Below are 16,100 nucleotides of genomic sequence, written 5' to 3'. Positions count from 1 at the left end.
GAAATGTTTTTTGGCTGCGTCAAAATAGAGGATAGCAACGGATCCGCCGCTATCCGCCATTCGTTATAATGGTCGCCTATGGGCGGCGGATTCGTTGCCAACCGTTTTTTCTTGGAATCCGGATCCGCTTTTTGACACTGAGCATGCCCGGAAGAACTTTCTTGCCAGAATTTTAACCCCAAACGCCGTTCTGGCGTCGGAAAATCTCTCTCTCTCCTTTTCCAGAGTGATTTCCCTTTAAATTTCATCACCTTGCCTCCAAAAACGGATCCTGTGACATCTGTTTGTGGCAAAACGAAACGGATCCGTTTTTTCACACTCTGGCGGATTTGGACTGACGTCAAAAAACTGAAGTGTGAACCAGGCCTTAGCTAGGCTGCAATAAGACGCTCTAGCCCACCATGGACGTGTGCATGCATTAACCACTGAGACAGGGTAGACCACCAGAGAAGGATGTGTCTAGTAACCACTGACCCAGCCCAGGGTGTTGTACAATCCGTCTGCTTTATTCTCAGTGTGATCAGAAAACTGACGAGACGCCGCTGTGTGATCCAGCGAGAAGAGAATGATCCGGGCTGTCGTCACTGTCCTCTACCTGTACTCACTGTCAAGGGTATCTATCCATTATCTATCATCTATCTATTATCTCTCTATCTAGCTATCTGTTATGTATTATCTATCCATCAATCTATCCATTATCCATCTATTATCTATCTAATATCTGTTATCTATTATCTATATCTATTATCTATTATGTATTACCTATCCATCAATCTATCCATTATCCATCTATTATCTATCTATCTAATCTATCATCTATCTATTATCTATCTATTGTCTATTATCCATCTATCTATCCATTATCTATCTATTATCTATGTATCTATCTATTATCTAGCTATCTAGTTATCTATCATCTATCTATTATCTATCTATCTATCAATCATCTATCTATCTATCAATCATCTATCTATCTATCTATTATCTATCTATCTATCAATCATCTATCTATCTATCAATCATCTATCTATCTATCTATCAATCATCTATCTATCTATCTATCAATCATCTATCTATCAATCATCTATCTATCAATCATCTATCTATCTATCTATCAATCATCTATCTATCTATCAATCATCTATCTATCTATCTATCTATCTAGCTATCAATCATCTATCTATCATCTATCCATTATCTATCTATTGTCTATCTATCTATCTACATTATCTTTATCTGTTATCACCTAATTCCTTCCAGAACTCCTGTTGGGCGGTAGATTTGTCCATGATGACGGATGCGTTTGACGATCAGTACATCGGTTGCACTCGGCAGATGGAGAGAGAAATGCAGAATATTTTGGACCATGAGAAGAAATATAAGCAATTTGCCATAATGTGGCGTCTAGCAGAACAGACCTGGGCGAGGATAAAGCCGTACAGCATCTTCCCGCGGGACTTTAAGGATGAGTATGGGATCGCGGTGATCCTGTACACTAAGGAGGAGCCCTTCCCCATATACCAGCAGCTGAACCGAAACGTGTCCATTGCCGGCCGCTCCCGGGACCATTACATGAACCGCTTCCATTTCAAGGCTCTGCACTACTACCTGACCAGAGCCGTACAAGTCCTGGGCGGTGGGGCTGGTTGTGACGAGAGGTCCCAGGTCTACCGGGGCTCCTGGATGACGTACCGGGACGTGTCGCCTGATGTACGCTTCGGCCACTTCGCATCGTCTTCTTTAAACTGGAAAATCGCTCAGAGATTTGGAACGAGGACTCAGTTCACGATATTCAGCTGCTTCGGGGTAGACATTGAGATCTTCTCCGATTTCAAAGAAGAAGAAGTTTTAATTCCCATAACTGAGAAATTTACCGCCATCCAAAGATCTGACAACTCTTATGTTCTAAGGAGCAGCGGGCAACACTGCAGCTACTACAACTGCGCCTACCTGGGAGGTGAGTGCCCCGATGTCCTCCTGCCAGAGGCTCGAGACGAAATCATGCCCTGATCCTCACGGTCAGTAACTCAGCCTGAAAACTTAATTCATGAAGGGTTACTTTACAAACCACACTGCGTCCATATGGGCCCATCTAGTAGACTTTCCGCACGGGTTCCCTTGATGTTGCTTAGTCTTGTAAATGTTTTGGAAAATTGGAGTCAAACTCAGCTTTCCTCAAACTAATTCAATCAACCACTTCAACTCTACTGCAATGACAAGCTATCCAATATTACCGTATTCATGCCACCCTGAAATCAGTAAAGACCCTAGACCAAATCCCCAAATACATAGGACCCCCAAAACCCCTGGCAGAAATATAGAATACAGAATAACTCCAAACTGCACCCCAAAATATAGACCCAGACTACAGACTTCATAACAGATCAAAGATAGAACTAAACAGAGAGCACCCCAACATCAACACCCAAATCTGACCCCCAAAATAGATGCATTCCTCATACCAGACCACAGAATCCAGACTCTGAATAAATATGTTCCCTAATATAAATATAGAGTCTGAGTCAGAACCAAGACCCCCAGAGCAAAAACAGATCCCCCAAATACATAGCTGTCAACTCCTATGTAAAACCAACTCAAAATTGGGAGTTCCTACGTGGATTGGAGCCTTACTGCAAGAATGAGAGAGTTTCTGGTTAGACCAAGGTATAATTAGTCAGACAGTATGAAATTAAACAAGTTTGCAATTGACTTACTCTTCCCATCTGCGGTTGTTCTCCGGCCAGGTGAGATTTTGTCTTCCATTGTTTATAGCTTGTTGCCAAAGAGATACAGCCACCATCACGAGACAGTGGTAGCCAGTCCCCTTAGCAATAAGCTAGAAACAATGGAAGACTTGGCAGTGGATTCTGTTTTGGAAACCCCACTGCTGACTACACTTTCTGTCTTTCGCTTTTACTCATCTACAAGCTTTCCTCTGACATACTCCAATGTAAGCTCATAATCTGGGTGCGCATCTAGTGCAGTTACAAGTGTGTCTGATAGACCACTTAGTAGTAGCGCAGCAGCATCAAAATCCTTTAGATCTTCCCCAATGCCTGCAGGCTCCCACAACTTCTAGAGTATTTTTTTATGTAATCCTGCATATCTTGGCCCTTATTTAGCATAGACTGATACAGCTTTCTCAATAAAAAGAGCTTATTGCTGAGGTTTATCCTTTCATGAACTTTCTGCAGCTATTCCAACATTTATTTACAGACATCTAATCATTATCTATACTGATGGAGATAGTACTTTGTGCTTTTTTGATCCTTCTCTACCCAGTGTTCTGGTAGTGGGTCAGATCTAGACTCCTGTGTGTATTTTCACGTACCTTCTGTTATCAGCAGCATCTTTACCTTGCATTTCCAAAATTGGTGGTTCTGGTCAGTCAGATCTGGCACTGTGAACTTCACCGAGTTGTTGTTGGTAACCATCTTGACTTCTTCTTCTTAGTACACTGTTGTTCTCTCTCCTCTGGGCTGTTTCTTTGGGTTTCCAGGTCCCTGAGTCTCTGGGATCATAACCTATTCGCAGTGGATTAATCTCTGTACTGTCCAGCTGTTCAACAGTGTATATACTGTATGTTTATTCAGGAACCAAGATAATATAGCTTACAACTGGTATTTCTTATAGCTTAGGATCTTAGCACATTTTACATTCTACTTTGCAAGCTGACAGACAAGATGCTGAGATCTTAAGCTATAAGCCAGTTGTTCAGCTGTGTTATCTTTGTTCCTGAATAAATATACAGCTCTGGCAAAAATGAAGAGACCACTGCAAAATGTTCAGTTTGTCTGATTTTTCTCTTTATACGTATATTTTTGAGTAAAATGTAAATTGTTCTTTTAGTCTATGAACTTCTGACAACATGTCTCCGAATTTCCAAGTAATAAATTTTGGGTTTTTTTCTGACAAAGAAAAATGGTCAAAATTTAAAATAAAACAACAGTGCTTTCAGACCTCAAATAATGATAAGAAAACAAGTTCATAATCATTTAGAAACAACAATACTAATGTTTTACCTCAGGAAGAGTTCAGAAATCAATATTCTGTGGAATCCCCATGATTGTTAATCCCAGCTTTCCTGCGTCTTGGCTGCTTTCCACCAGTCTCTCACGCTGCTTTTGGGTGACCTTATACCACTCCTGGTACACACATGTCAGCAGTTCTTCTTTTGTCTGATGGCTTGTGACTCTCCCAGAGGTTTTCAATGGGGTTCAGGTCTGGAGATTGGGCTGGCCATGAAAGGGATTTGATGTGGTGGTCTCTTCATTTTTGCCAGAGCTGTGCATTCACTGTTGAACAGTACACAGTACAGAAATTAATCTCCTGCCAAAAAAGACAAGTACTCACATAATAGAAGAGCAAAAGCAGATTAGAAAAGCAAGTCAATTGCAAACTTGCTTATTATCATCTTCAATAGCTACATTCAGGGCTTGGATCTGATGAGCAAACTCCTGAGATCCAATCCACCTCTCTTCAGCCAAACAATACATTCTACAGTGCTGCTCACCTACCCCCGTCTTGTCGGATCCTAATCTGGAGCAGCCATTATCAGCCATTCAAAATTGCAAGTTCCCGACACCAATCTTGGTCTGTTAGCCACAGCAGTTTTGTAATCATTGCTTACTTTCCCCATAAGCGGTTAAAGTGTCCACTTGCTCAAAGGCACTGTTCTCATTGTATGTACACTTCAGAACAGCGCTATGTTCAGGTTGGCTGCAGGACGAGGCGGGAGACTCATACTGTCTCTGCGAGAGACCCATACTGTCTCTGCGGGAGACCCATACTGTCTCTAAAGGAGAAATGCCAAAGGTCAAGTAAAAGAGAAGACAGAAAGCAGCTGGGGATCGGTGCACATCTTAAGTCTTGTGTTGAGACTTTTAACAAGCCTACAAATCTCAGAAGAGTTTCTTTTTTTTCAATATTTCACTGCCAGATAAGTCTACATACAAACCTAAGACCCCTAAACAAATATCAACCCCAGAAACTTACACAGCAGCTCAGTAGCTTGTGGACCTGCACAGATATGCTGCTCTCTGTGGGTCCTTCAGTTGTAGTAAGTCCGATACACATTTAGGACGAGAACAAAAGATCGCAAGGGCAAGTCCCCTAAGAGGAGAAAAAAATGACATAAAAATTTTGAAAAGTTGCATCACTATCCTTCTCCCCACTAGTTAAAAATAAATAGAAAAAACGAAGAGGAAAAAAAGCAACCTATCAAAATAAAATTAATTAACCGAATGGTAGGCGGCATAGTGAAATGGCAGAAATGTAATATTTGCGTCATTGTAGCTCACTTCACAGTGTTGTATGTACCCCAAAAGAATGCCAGCCACAGAAAAGACAAGCTCTCATACAGCACCAATGCCAGAAGAAAGAGTTACTGGTCTCAAACTATTTTTTTTCAAAGATCTGAGTTTTTTTAAGCAACTATAATGGCTATAATCGTCCTGACCTGATTAACCAAAATCACTGGCGGAAATGCATCTTCTTTCACAAATTCATCCCACTTAGATTTTTCATTCTTTTTCAGCACAATATTTAGTAAAGTGAATGATGTCATTTAAAACTACAAGACTTTCCACAAAAATCGAGCCTTCATACGGCAATGACGGAAAAATACAAAAGTTATGGTTCTAGAAGGAAGGGCAAAAACAGAATGAAAACACAAAGAACAAAACTGGCAGCAGTGGGAAAAGGTTCATTTCAGGAAGAATTTTTAGCTATTTATTTTTTATTTACAGGAGAAAAGCGAAAAGATCCGATCTGCAGCTCCGGTAAGATCCTGGGAATCTTTGTACTAAATCTCTTGGGAATTTCTTTTTTCATTATTTTATTCTTTGTGTCATTTTCCTTTAAGTTTTCGGAACTAATTCCTCACAGAATCCATGATCTCAGCTGCTGTCATTCTCTGAAAACTTTCGTTATTTGTCTAGGGAGATAACATTTTTCTGTCTTTTTCATGTAATGAGCAAATAAGTGTGCAGAGTGTGGCGCCCCCAGGGGTATGGTCGCCACAGTGGCTTTGCCTTCCTCCAGGGGAGGGTAATGCCAGGCTTGGAAGCAGTGAAGGGTCTCTCCAGCAGTTAACCTAATGCATGCAACACAGTTCCACTCCGGGCCAGCAGGGGGAACTCTGAACCAGGATTCTGGAGAGGAGTGTCCTCTGAGGGCCAGGAGGAAGAAGGGTCAGATAGTCTGCGGAGGGTGAAGTGTGCAGACGGGAGGAACGAAACTGAGAGGTTGAGCTGCAGAAGGCGAGCTCCCTCAGCTTGAGAGCGCACAGAACTGGAGTCTGGTCTCCACGGTGGTACGGATACTGACGGTCCTGCCACAGATACCAGAGGAGTAGGAGGCTGTAAATGCCCTGCTCTCACCAAAGACTTGAGACACAACAGCAATTGAATAGAGAGACAGGACTCAGGAGAGGAGTCCCCGAGAGAGGCTACAGCTGTCTGTCATACAAGTAAAGTTCTAGGAACATCTGAAGAGAGGCATTTCAGAGTAACTAAGTACTGGAGTGCTTCACACTACAAAGCGCTAGGAAGGAGACTGCACAGCCTTCTGCTGAGAGAGAATCCTGATCTGCTTCCAGGCTAACCTGCTCCAACACCATCTGTAATCAGGACCCTGGACTGCATATACTCAGTAAAGGTACAGAAACTACAACCGCTGTGTCTTGTCTGTTCCCTACGCTTTCGGCACTGCTACATCCCCGTGCCGGTTACATCTACACTGCCCTGGGACTACAGCTTCACCTGTGGGGATCTTTACCATCTATGCTGCACATACCATCAGTCCCAGCGGATCTGTATGCAGCGTTGGCCTAACACCATATTTGCCAAACACCACGGGTGGCGTCACAAACTATTCTACCATTAACTACATCTCCCATTGCTTGGGCGCCCAGGGCCACGGACCGGGTCACCACTGCTGTGACACATTCCCCTGACACCGGCCCGGTACCGAGTACCCCACAGCTCTGGGAGAGCGACCCAATTTGGCATCACGAACAGGATTACGGAGCCCGGTATCCCCGGGTCCTGTGTGCCATAGACTGTGTTTGTGAACTGTGTGAATGTGGCGCCATTTGCCACCATTGCCGCTCTGCTTGGCGTGCGCGGGAAGAAAGAGGGGCGGCCTTTGTGGGCGGAGCCTGCCGCAGAGCGCGAAGAAGCGAAGTGCCGCGCGGGAAGAGAGGAGAGCGCGCGAGAAGAGGAGGAGCTGAGGCCTACAGCCCGGAGCGTCGGGCCTGTGAAGCGGCCGCCGGTGAGCTCACACAACCCCCCGGCCCTGGCCAACGTCCACTAGGGGGGGAGAAGATGTCCGCGTCAAGCGGCGATGCAGCGGCAGGCGCCGGTGCCAATCCCGCGGTACCGCCTCCCGCACCGGTCCCCATAATGCCGCTGTCCATGCCCTACATACCGGGAGCGGCTTGGCTACCGCAGTAGTCGGGTGAGTCCCACACCCTGAGTGAATTTAAAGAAAGACTGTGCAGCTTGTTTAAAGTATACCCTCTGTATGAGAACCAGAAAGTGAACATCCTGATTGGACAGCTAACGGGTGCAGCACAGAGAGAGGTGAAAGCCTGGCAGGACACTGATAAAGACACTGTTGCAAAGGTCCTGGCCAAGCTGAAGAGCACTTTTGACACCCGCACGGCAGCTGAAATTAAGATGCGGTTCTTTAGCTGTAAACAGAAGTCGCAGGACAGTATAAGGGACTATGCCCTCAACCTGCAGGAGGCGCTGCGAGCAGATAAGCAAGTTGACTCTGATAGTGTGAAAGAAGACAAATTGTTAAAGGAGCAGTTCATCAAAGGACTCCTATCCAGTACCCACAGAGGACAGTTACGCATCATTACCCTGCAAAACCCTGATTTGAACTTTGCTGAGTTTAAGGACAGGGCTAACTGGGTACTGCAGGAATCCTCTGACAGCCGTACAGCGCCCCTAGGCGCCCAGCGATCACTTACCATCAGGAAGCTACATCCTTTCCTTTCATCCCTGTGGAGGCTGATGCACAGACTCTGGATAAAGACCCTACAGAGGAGCTGCGTCTTCAAGTCCAGGAGCTGACCAAAGGAATGGCTGCACTTACAAGAACCGTGCAGTCCCTGCAGGATTCCTCCAAAGAAAAGATCCAGCTTGCTTCCAGTTCAGAGGATGTCCTGTGGCTCCGGAGGAGGAGAACCCCGCCACTTCGAGGAAGGAACAACGATCGCTATGACCAGGACGGACGTCCCATCTGTCGGCGCTGTTACAAGGCCGGTCATCTTTCAAGGTACTGTCCTTTAAACGAGCAACCCCTGGGGCAAAGGGCCAACCCCCAGGAGTAGGATCAGCAGGCCCAAAGAACTGGCGAGCCAAGTATGTTGGAGGGAGGCCGATCCTTCCTGTGGTGATTGACGGCATCCCCATGAACGCTTTGTTGGACACTGGCTCCCAGGTGACCACTATGCCGTATATTTTGTACAAGAGGTATTGGGCTGATTCTGAACTCACCCGTGGCCCCACTGAAGAACTGACAGTAGTTGCCAGTAATGGTCAGTCTTTGCCGCAGATTGGATGCAAGGAAATTACTGTTAAAGTGGGGTGGGTGGAGCTAAAATCTCAAGGTCTGATAGTTGCTGATATTGACCGACGTGAATGTAATCCCATGATGACTCTTGGTACAAATGTAATTGAAAACTGTCTGTCCGAGGTTATTGTCTTGTTGCAACAGGTGGCTGAGACTGCTGGTTCCGGTGAACAACGAGTCCTGCAGAAGGAGATCTGAGCCCTGATGCAAAGACAGCAGGTAGAACTCTCTGGCGGAGAGATTGGCAGCGTCAGCGTGAGTGATGCTTTCCCCATTGCAATATCCCCCAGGTGTGAAATGTTGGTTTGGTGTCGGGCAGCTATAGGCCTCAGAGGGAAGGATTACCAGGCATTGGTAGAACCAGTATATTCTGATAGCAGGCCCACTGTCCTGACAGCCAGAGGGGTGGTTGATGTACGAAAGGGGAGAGTACCTGTACGCCTTCTGAATTGTGGGGAAGAGGAAGCCACAATACCTCGGTACGCCACAGTTGCTAAGCTGCTGACTGTTAATAACAACTCATTGCGGGCAGCAGAGCCTTTGGTCTCATCCAATCCGGTGGAGGACAATGGCTCTGTGAAGCAGCTTGAAGAGTGGTGCCAGAAACTGCAGGTGGGAACTGACTCTTCACCTTCATACCAGAGAAATGGGGTTTACAGAGTGACACAGGAGTATGAGCGGGTATTCAGCAAACACCCACTAGATTTTGGGCAGGAAAAAGGGGTGCAACATCATATCTCCACTGGAGACCATCCACCCATAAAGGAGAGGTACAGACCTATACCCCCAACACAGTACCAGTGTGCTAAGAGTATGTTGAAAGAGATGAAGGAAGCTGGGGTCATTAGGGACAGTTGTATCCCCTGGGCAGCTCCAATAGTGTTTGTAAAGAAAAAGGATGGTACCATGAGAATGTGTGTTGATTACAGGAAAATTAACAGCATTACACATAAAGATGCCTACCCATTGCCTAGAATTGAAGAGTCATTAGCTGCACTTAAAACTGCTAACTACTTTTCCACCTTGGATCTCACCAGTGGGTATTGGCAGGTTCCTGTGGCACAGGCAGATAAGGAGAAAACAGCATTTACTACTCCAATGGGTCTCTGTGAGTTCAATTACATGCCATTCGGGCTCTGCACTGCAACAGGAACATTTCAACGGCTGATGGAGTGTTGCCTGGGACACATGAACTTTGAGACGGTCCTGTTGTACCTGGATGATGTCATTGTTTTCTCCAAGACCTATGAAGATCATCTGGAACACCTGGCAGAAGTATTTGAAGCTTTGGCCAATTTTGGCCTGAAGGTGAAGCCTTCCAAATGCCATCTCCTGAAGCCTAAGGTACAGTACCTTGGTCACGTGGTCAGTGCAGAAGGTGTGGCACCAGATCCTGACAAGGTCACGGTCATCCGGGACTGGACGAAGCCCAGCAACCTCCATAAGGTACGCCAATTCCTTGGACTGGTAGGCTACTACCGGAGATTCATCAAAGGCTTTACTGAAATAGCCACCCCGATGCAAAGCCTTCTGGTGGGGCAGTCCAAGAAAGGCAAGCAGAAGAATTCCACCTTTGAATGGACTGAAGAGTTGGAGAGGTCTTTCACCAGATTGAAGATGGCTCTCACAGGTGATGAAGTTCTGGCCTACCCAGATTATGACAAACCCTTTGTGCTGTACACGGATGCCAGCAACGTGGGAATAGGAGTAGTACTGTCGCAGGTACAGAATGGAAAAGAGAGAGTGATCTCCTACGCCAGCAGGAAGCTGCGTCCCACTGAGAGGAACCCTGATAATTACAGTTCTTTCAAGCTGGAGTTCCTTGCCATAGTCTGGGCTGTCACCGAAAGGTTCAAGCATTACCTAGCATAGGCCAAATTTACAATCTTCACGGACAACAACCCGTTGACCCACTTGGACACTGCCAAGCTAGGAGCACTGGAGCAGCGATGGATGGCTCGGTTATCCAATTATGAATTTACCATCAAGTACCGGGCAGGGCACAAGAATGCCAATGCGGATGCGCTATCCAGGATGCCTAATCTGCCAGATGCAGGAGAAGACCCTGAGGCTCTGGAAGAGGTAGAATTGCCTCCCTTCCACCAGCCACTGGCGGCCCAACGTGCTCAAGGAGTGAGAAACAGGCGGCCTGGCTTAAAGGAAGTCACTCTGAATCCGTTGCCCATCATGATTGGGCAGAAGCGCAAGATAATGACCCTGTAGTCTGCCTGGTGAAAGAGCTGCTGACACAAGGTGACTCACGCCCAGAGTTGAATGCTCCTGAAGAAACTCATCAGTTGTGGAAGGAAAGAGGTCGGCTGTTCATTTATGAAGGGAAGCTGTGTCGGAGGAGTATCAATGCCCGCACACATGAGCTGGTCTGGCAGATGGTGGTCCCAAAGAGAGATGCATCAATGGTCCTAGGAGCATACCACAATGGAGCTGGACACTTTGGATGGAAGAAGTTGGAAACATTGCTCCGAGAGAGGTTCTACTGGACTGGCATGCGGAAGGCCATTGAGAGGTGGTGCTGGGAGTGTGGACAGTGTAACCTGCGCAGAAAGGATCGAGACAGCCAGAGAGCTCCCTTACAGCCAATCATCACCAAACAGCCCTTGGAGTTGGTAGCCCTGGACCATGTGAAGCTGGTTCCAAGCCGGTCAGGCTACCTCTATGCCCTTGCCATTGTAGACCACTATTCAAGATTCCTGGTGGTTGTGCCCGTCAAAGATCTAACGGCCAGGACAGCGACCAGAGCATTCCAACAGCACTTCTGTAGACCACATGGTTATCCTGAGAGGGTGCTGACAGACCAAGGTCCAGCTTTCGAGGCAGAAGTGTTCCATGAATTTTGCAACTTATATGGGTGTAAGAAGATCCGGACAACACCTTATCACCCACAGACCAACGGCATGTGCGAGAAGATGAACCAGGTAGTGATGATTTACTGAAGACATTGCCCTTAGAGGAGAGAAATCTGTGGCCAGAAAAGTTGCCCGATCTGGTGGACCTCTACAACCATATCCCAGTGAACTCCAGCAACTGTACTCCAGCGTACTTGATGAGAGCAAGGCCTGGTAAGCTGCCTATTGACTTGGACATGGGAGTCCTGATGCCTGAAGTAACGTCACCAGATGCTGACTGGGACAAGGAGAGGCAGCAGCTGTACAGAAGGGTGCAGGAGTATGTGGAGAAGAGTCTGGCTCAGGCAAGGCAGAAGCAGGAGAGACTTTATAACCAAAATGCACCTGCTGTTCCTTTTTCGCCGGGAGAACAAGTTCTCAAGAGAAAAAGAAGACTGCATAAGCTGGATGATCAATGGGAAGAGGAGCCCTATACAATTCTGCCCTCAAACTTTGATAATGCCAAAGTATGCCTTGTTAGCAAAGATGGAGGAGAGACCTCAGCAGCGGTAGCCAGGGATCACTTGAAGTTATGCCCTGACGAGTTGAAAGAAAAAGCGGGAGGATCAGATAACATCCCACCTACAGAGGAAGAAAAGACAGTCAGTACCGTGCTGGGAGAATTCCCTGCGAATTGGACTAAAGTGAACGATGCTATAGTGGTGCCAGTGTTGCTGTTTCCCCAAGTGGTAGCACAGGAAGATGTGACTCAAGAGTGTAAGAGTTTCCTTTGGAGTTTGTTTTATGGACACTGAACTACAGGACTTGTGTGTGGTAAAAAACTTTATTTGTAAATAATTTACCATTTGCCAGGAATGGACCATGGACATTGATGCTGGACTTATCATCACAGGACCATTTTTAAGCTCTTAGTTTTTGTACATTTTTCCCTTTTTCAAATCTTGCACAAATTATTATTGTTCAATTGTTTATATGTTGTTCATGTTTTCTTTTATTCAGCCCAGGAGTGCTGACTTGCACTAGGGGGAAATGTGGCGCCCCCAGGAGTATGGTCGCCACACTGGCTTTGCCTTCCTCCAGGGGAGGGTAATGCCAGGCTTGGAAGCAGTGATGGGTCTCTCCAGCAGTTAACCTAATGCATGCAACACAGTTCCACTCCGGGCCAGCAGGGGGAACTCTGAACCAGGATTCTGGAGAGGAGTGTCCTCTGAGGGCCAGGAGGAAGAAGGTTCAGATAGTCTGCGAAGGGTGAAGTGTGCAGACAGGAGGAACGAAGCTGAGAGGTTGAGCTGCAGAAGGCGAGCTCCCTCAGCTTGAGAGCGCACAGAACTGGAGTCTGGTCTCCACGGTGGTACGGATACTGACAATCCTGCCACAGATACCAGAGGAGTAGGAGGCTGTAAATGCCCTGCTCTCACCAAAGACTTGAGACACAACAGCAATTGAATAGAGAGCCAGGACTCAGGAGAGGAGTCCCCGAGAGAGGCTACAGCTGTCTGTCATACAAGTAAAGTTCTAGGAACATCTGAAGAGAGGCATTTCAGAGTAACTAAGTACTGGAGTGCTTCACACTACAAAGCGCTAGGAAGGAGACTGCACAGCCCTTCTGCTGAGAGAGAATCCTGATCTGCTTACAGGCTAACCTGCTCCAATACCATCTGTAATCAGGACCCTGGACTGCATATACTCAGTAAAGGTTCAGAAACTACAACCGCTGTGTCTTGTCAGTTCCCTACGCTTTCGGCACTGCTACATCCCTGTGCCAGCTACATCTACACTGCCCTGGGACTACAGCTTCACCTGTGGGGAGCTTTACCATCTAAGCTGCACATACTATCAGTCCCAGCGGATCTGTATGCAGCGTTGGCCTAACACCATATTTGCCAAACACCACGGGTGGCATCACAAACTATTCTACCATTAACTACATCTCCCATTGCTTGGGCGCCCAGGGCCACGGACCGGGTCACCGCTGCTGTGACACATTCCCCTGACACCGGCCGGGTACCGAGTACCCCACAGCTCTGGGAGGGCGACCCACAGAGTCCATAAAATACAAACATGGCAAGTTTGGGGTTAAACATGTCTGCAGTAGGAACAGCAATTGTGCAGGAAGGCATTCTGACCCAAAAATAAACACAAACCACAGACAAATCTGCCAGGATATCCAGAATCAAGTATCTGCAGCACCGAAACAGCTATGATTGTGGGGACGAGGTCGAGCTCCTGAACCATCCGGAGAGACTATGGGGACGACGACGCACTCCTGAACCATCTGCAAAGACTGTGAAGATGAGGACGAGTTCCTGAACCATCCGTAAAGACTGTGGGGATGAGGCTGCGCTCCTGAACTATCCACAAACACTGTGGGGACGAGATCGAGCTCCTGAACCATCCGGAGAGACTATGGGGACGACGACGCACTCCTGAACCATCTGCAAAGACTGTGAAGATGAGGACGAGTTCCTGAACCATCCGTAAAGACTGTGGGGATGAGGCTGAGCTCCTGAACCATCCACAAACACTGTGGGAACGAAGCCGAGCTCCTGAAATATCCACAAACACTGTGGGGACGAGATCGAGCTCCTGAACTATCCGGAGAGACTGTGGGGATGAGGATGAGCTCCTGAACCATCTGCAAAGACTGTGGGGATGAGTCCAAGCTCCTGAACCATACGGAGATCCGGAGAGTCTGTGGAGACGAGGCCGCACTCCTGAACCATCTGCAAAGACTGTGGGGATGAGGCCGAGTTCCTGAACCATCCGCAAAGACTGCGAGGACGAGCTCTGAACCATCCGCATAAGCTATGGGGACGAAGACAAGCTCATTAGTCTTCCTCAAAGACTGTGGGGATGAGGACGAGTTCCTTAACCATCCTTAACTATCCGCAAAGACTGTGGGGACGAGGCCCGAGTTCCTGAACCATCCGGAGAGATTGTGGGGACAAGGCCGAGCTCCTGATTCATCTGCAAACACTATGGGGATTGAGGCTGAGCTCCTGAACCATCCACAAAGGCTGTGGGGACGAGGCCGAGTTACTGAACTATCCACAAAGACTGTGGGGACGAGGCTGGATATTTGCGCTTGCGTTCCCAGAACTGGGGTATGGACAACTGAACGCTGCGCTGGGATAAGGACAAGGATGTGCTTGATGATGGTCGTAGTTGAGTGTGTGTAACGACAGGTGTAGGGCAGGAGGCATCTTCGCTTGCACCATGGACAGGGGATTGGCTTGCATGCACAACAACGGAAGAAACTGTGGCAAGAAAGTGAAAGAACTGGGAGCGCAGGTGGTCTTCTCTTCCATCCTCCCAGTGGATGGCCATGGAACAAGGAGGTGGAATAAGATTCTGCAGGTGAACAACTGGCTACGTCGATGGTGCCGTCAGCAACGATTTGGATTTCTGGATCACGGAGTGAACTACTTATACGATGGACTACTTGCTAGAGATGGGGTGCACCTTACGAAGACTGGAAAGCATGTATTTGGAAGTCGCCTTGCTACACTTGTAAGGAGAGCTTTAAACTAGAACAACATGGGAAGGGAAGCAAAAGACCAGAAAAAGCCATACACCTGACAAATGCTATTGAGAACTCTGCTATTAGAAGTGGAAAGGAAGAACAAAGACGAAAGAATCTAATTAATAAAAATATTGGAGAAAGAGAAACCAATCACAAACTAAAATGTTTCTATACTAATGCACAAAGCATGGGCAACAAACAAGGAGAATTGGAACTACTAACACAGGAAAAGAAATATGATGTCATTGGAATCACTGAAACTTGGTGGGACAATACACATGATTGGAATACAAGACTAGAAGGATACAACTTATTTGCAAGAAACAGACTTGATAAACGAGGAGGGGGTGTCGCATTGTATGTTAGAAACGCGTATATCTGCACAGAGATTGAAGCTTCAGAGACTGGGAGTTCTGTGGAAACTGTTTGGGTAAGAATACAAGGACAGAACAATGGAAAGGACACCATTGTAGGCATTTACTACAGGCCGCCTGTGCAAGCTGAAGATATGGATGAACTCTTTATGCATCAAATGGCCAAGTTCTCCAAAAAATATGACATAGTTGTCATGGGAGATTTCAACTATCCAGACATTTGTTGGGAATCTCTCTCAGGCAAAACTAACAGGTCAAGGAAATTCTTATCCTCTCTTGCTGACAACTTTATCTTCCAAAAGGTAGGGGAGAAAACAAGGGGAACTGCTACCTTGGATCTAATCCTTATAAACAGGGAGGAAATGGTTGAGGAGGTAAAAGTGGCTGGGACCCTAGGAAGGAGCGACCATGCTATTTTAGAATTTTGGATAACTAGAGGAGGAAGACCTGTGAAGACTCAGACGTCAAGGTTAGATTTCAGAAAGGCAGATTTTAAGGCATTCAGAAAGATAATTGGAGGGATCCAATGGCTGGATATCCTTAAAGACAAAAATGTCCAGGAAGGATGGGAAATCTTGAAAAATGAAATTCTCAAAGCACAGTTGTTAACAATTCCGAAAAGAGGGAAAAATAGGAAGCATTTAAGGAAACCAGGATGGGTGAACACTAGTGTTGAGCATTCCGATACCGCAAGTATCGGGTATCGGCCGATACTTGCTGTATCGGAATTCCGATACCGACTTCCGATATTTTTTC

The 16,100-nt window shown here is 46.7% G+C and overlaps 1 protein-coding gene across 1 annotated transcript in view; it reads left to right on the top strand.

The window, feature by feature from the left end:
• Positions 1 to 538: 538 nt before the first annotated feature.
• LOC141051404 (ecto-ADP-ribosyltransferase 5-like) overlaps positions 539 to 16,100 on the top strand; it is a 29,082-nt gene continuing 13,520 nt past the window's right edge. The window contains exons 1-3 of the mRNA XM_073548347.1: positions 539 to 613; positions 1,261 to 1,957; positions 5,748 to 5,780. Of these exons, the coding sequence (XP_073404448.1) occupies positions 566 to 613; positions 1,261 to 1,957; positions 5,748 to 5,780 (778 nt within the window). The 5' untranslated portion in view covers positions 539 to 565. The remainder of the gene's footprint in view (positions 614 to 1,260; positions 1,958 to 5,747; positions 5,781 to 16,100) is intronic.

This window comes from Dendrobates tinctorius, unplaced genomic scaffold, assembly GCF_039654945.1.
Source record: "Dendrobates tinctorius isolate UK_male_01 unplaced genomic scaffold, ASM3965494v1 ptg000157l, whole genome shotgun sequence".
In the NCBI taxonomy this organism is placed as follows: Eukaryota; Metazoa; Chordata; class Amphibia; order Anura; family Dendrobatidae; genus Dendrobates; species Dendrobates tinctorius.
The sequence above is the reverse complement of the archived record's forward strand: the minus strand, read 5'-3'. Positions and strand labels throughout refer to the sequence as shown.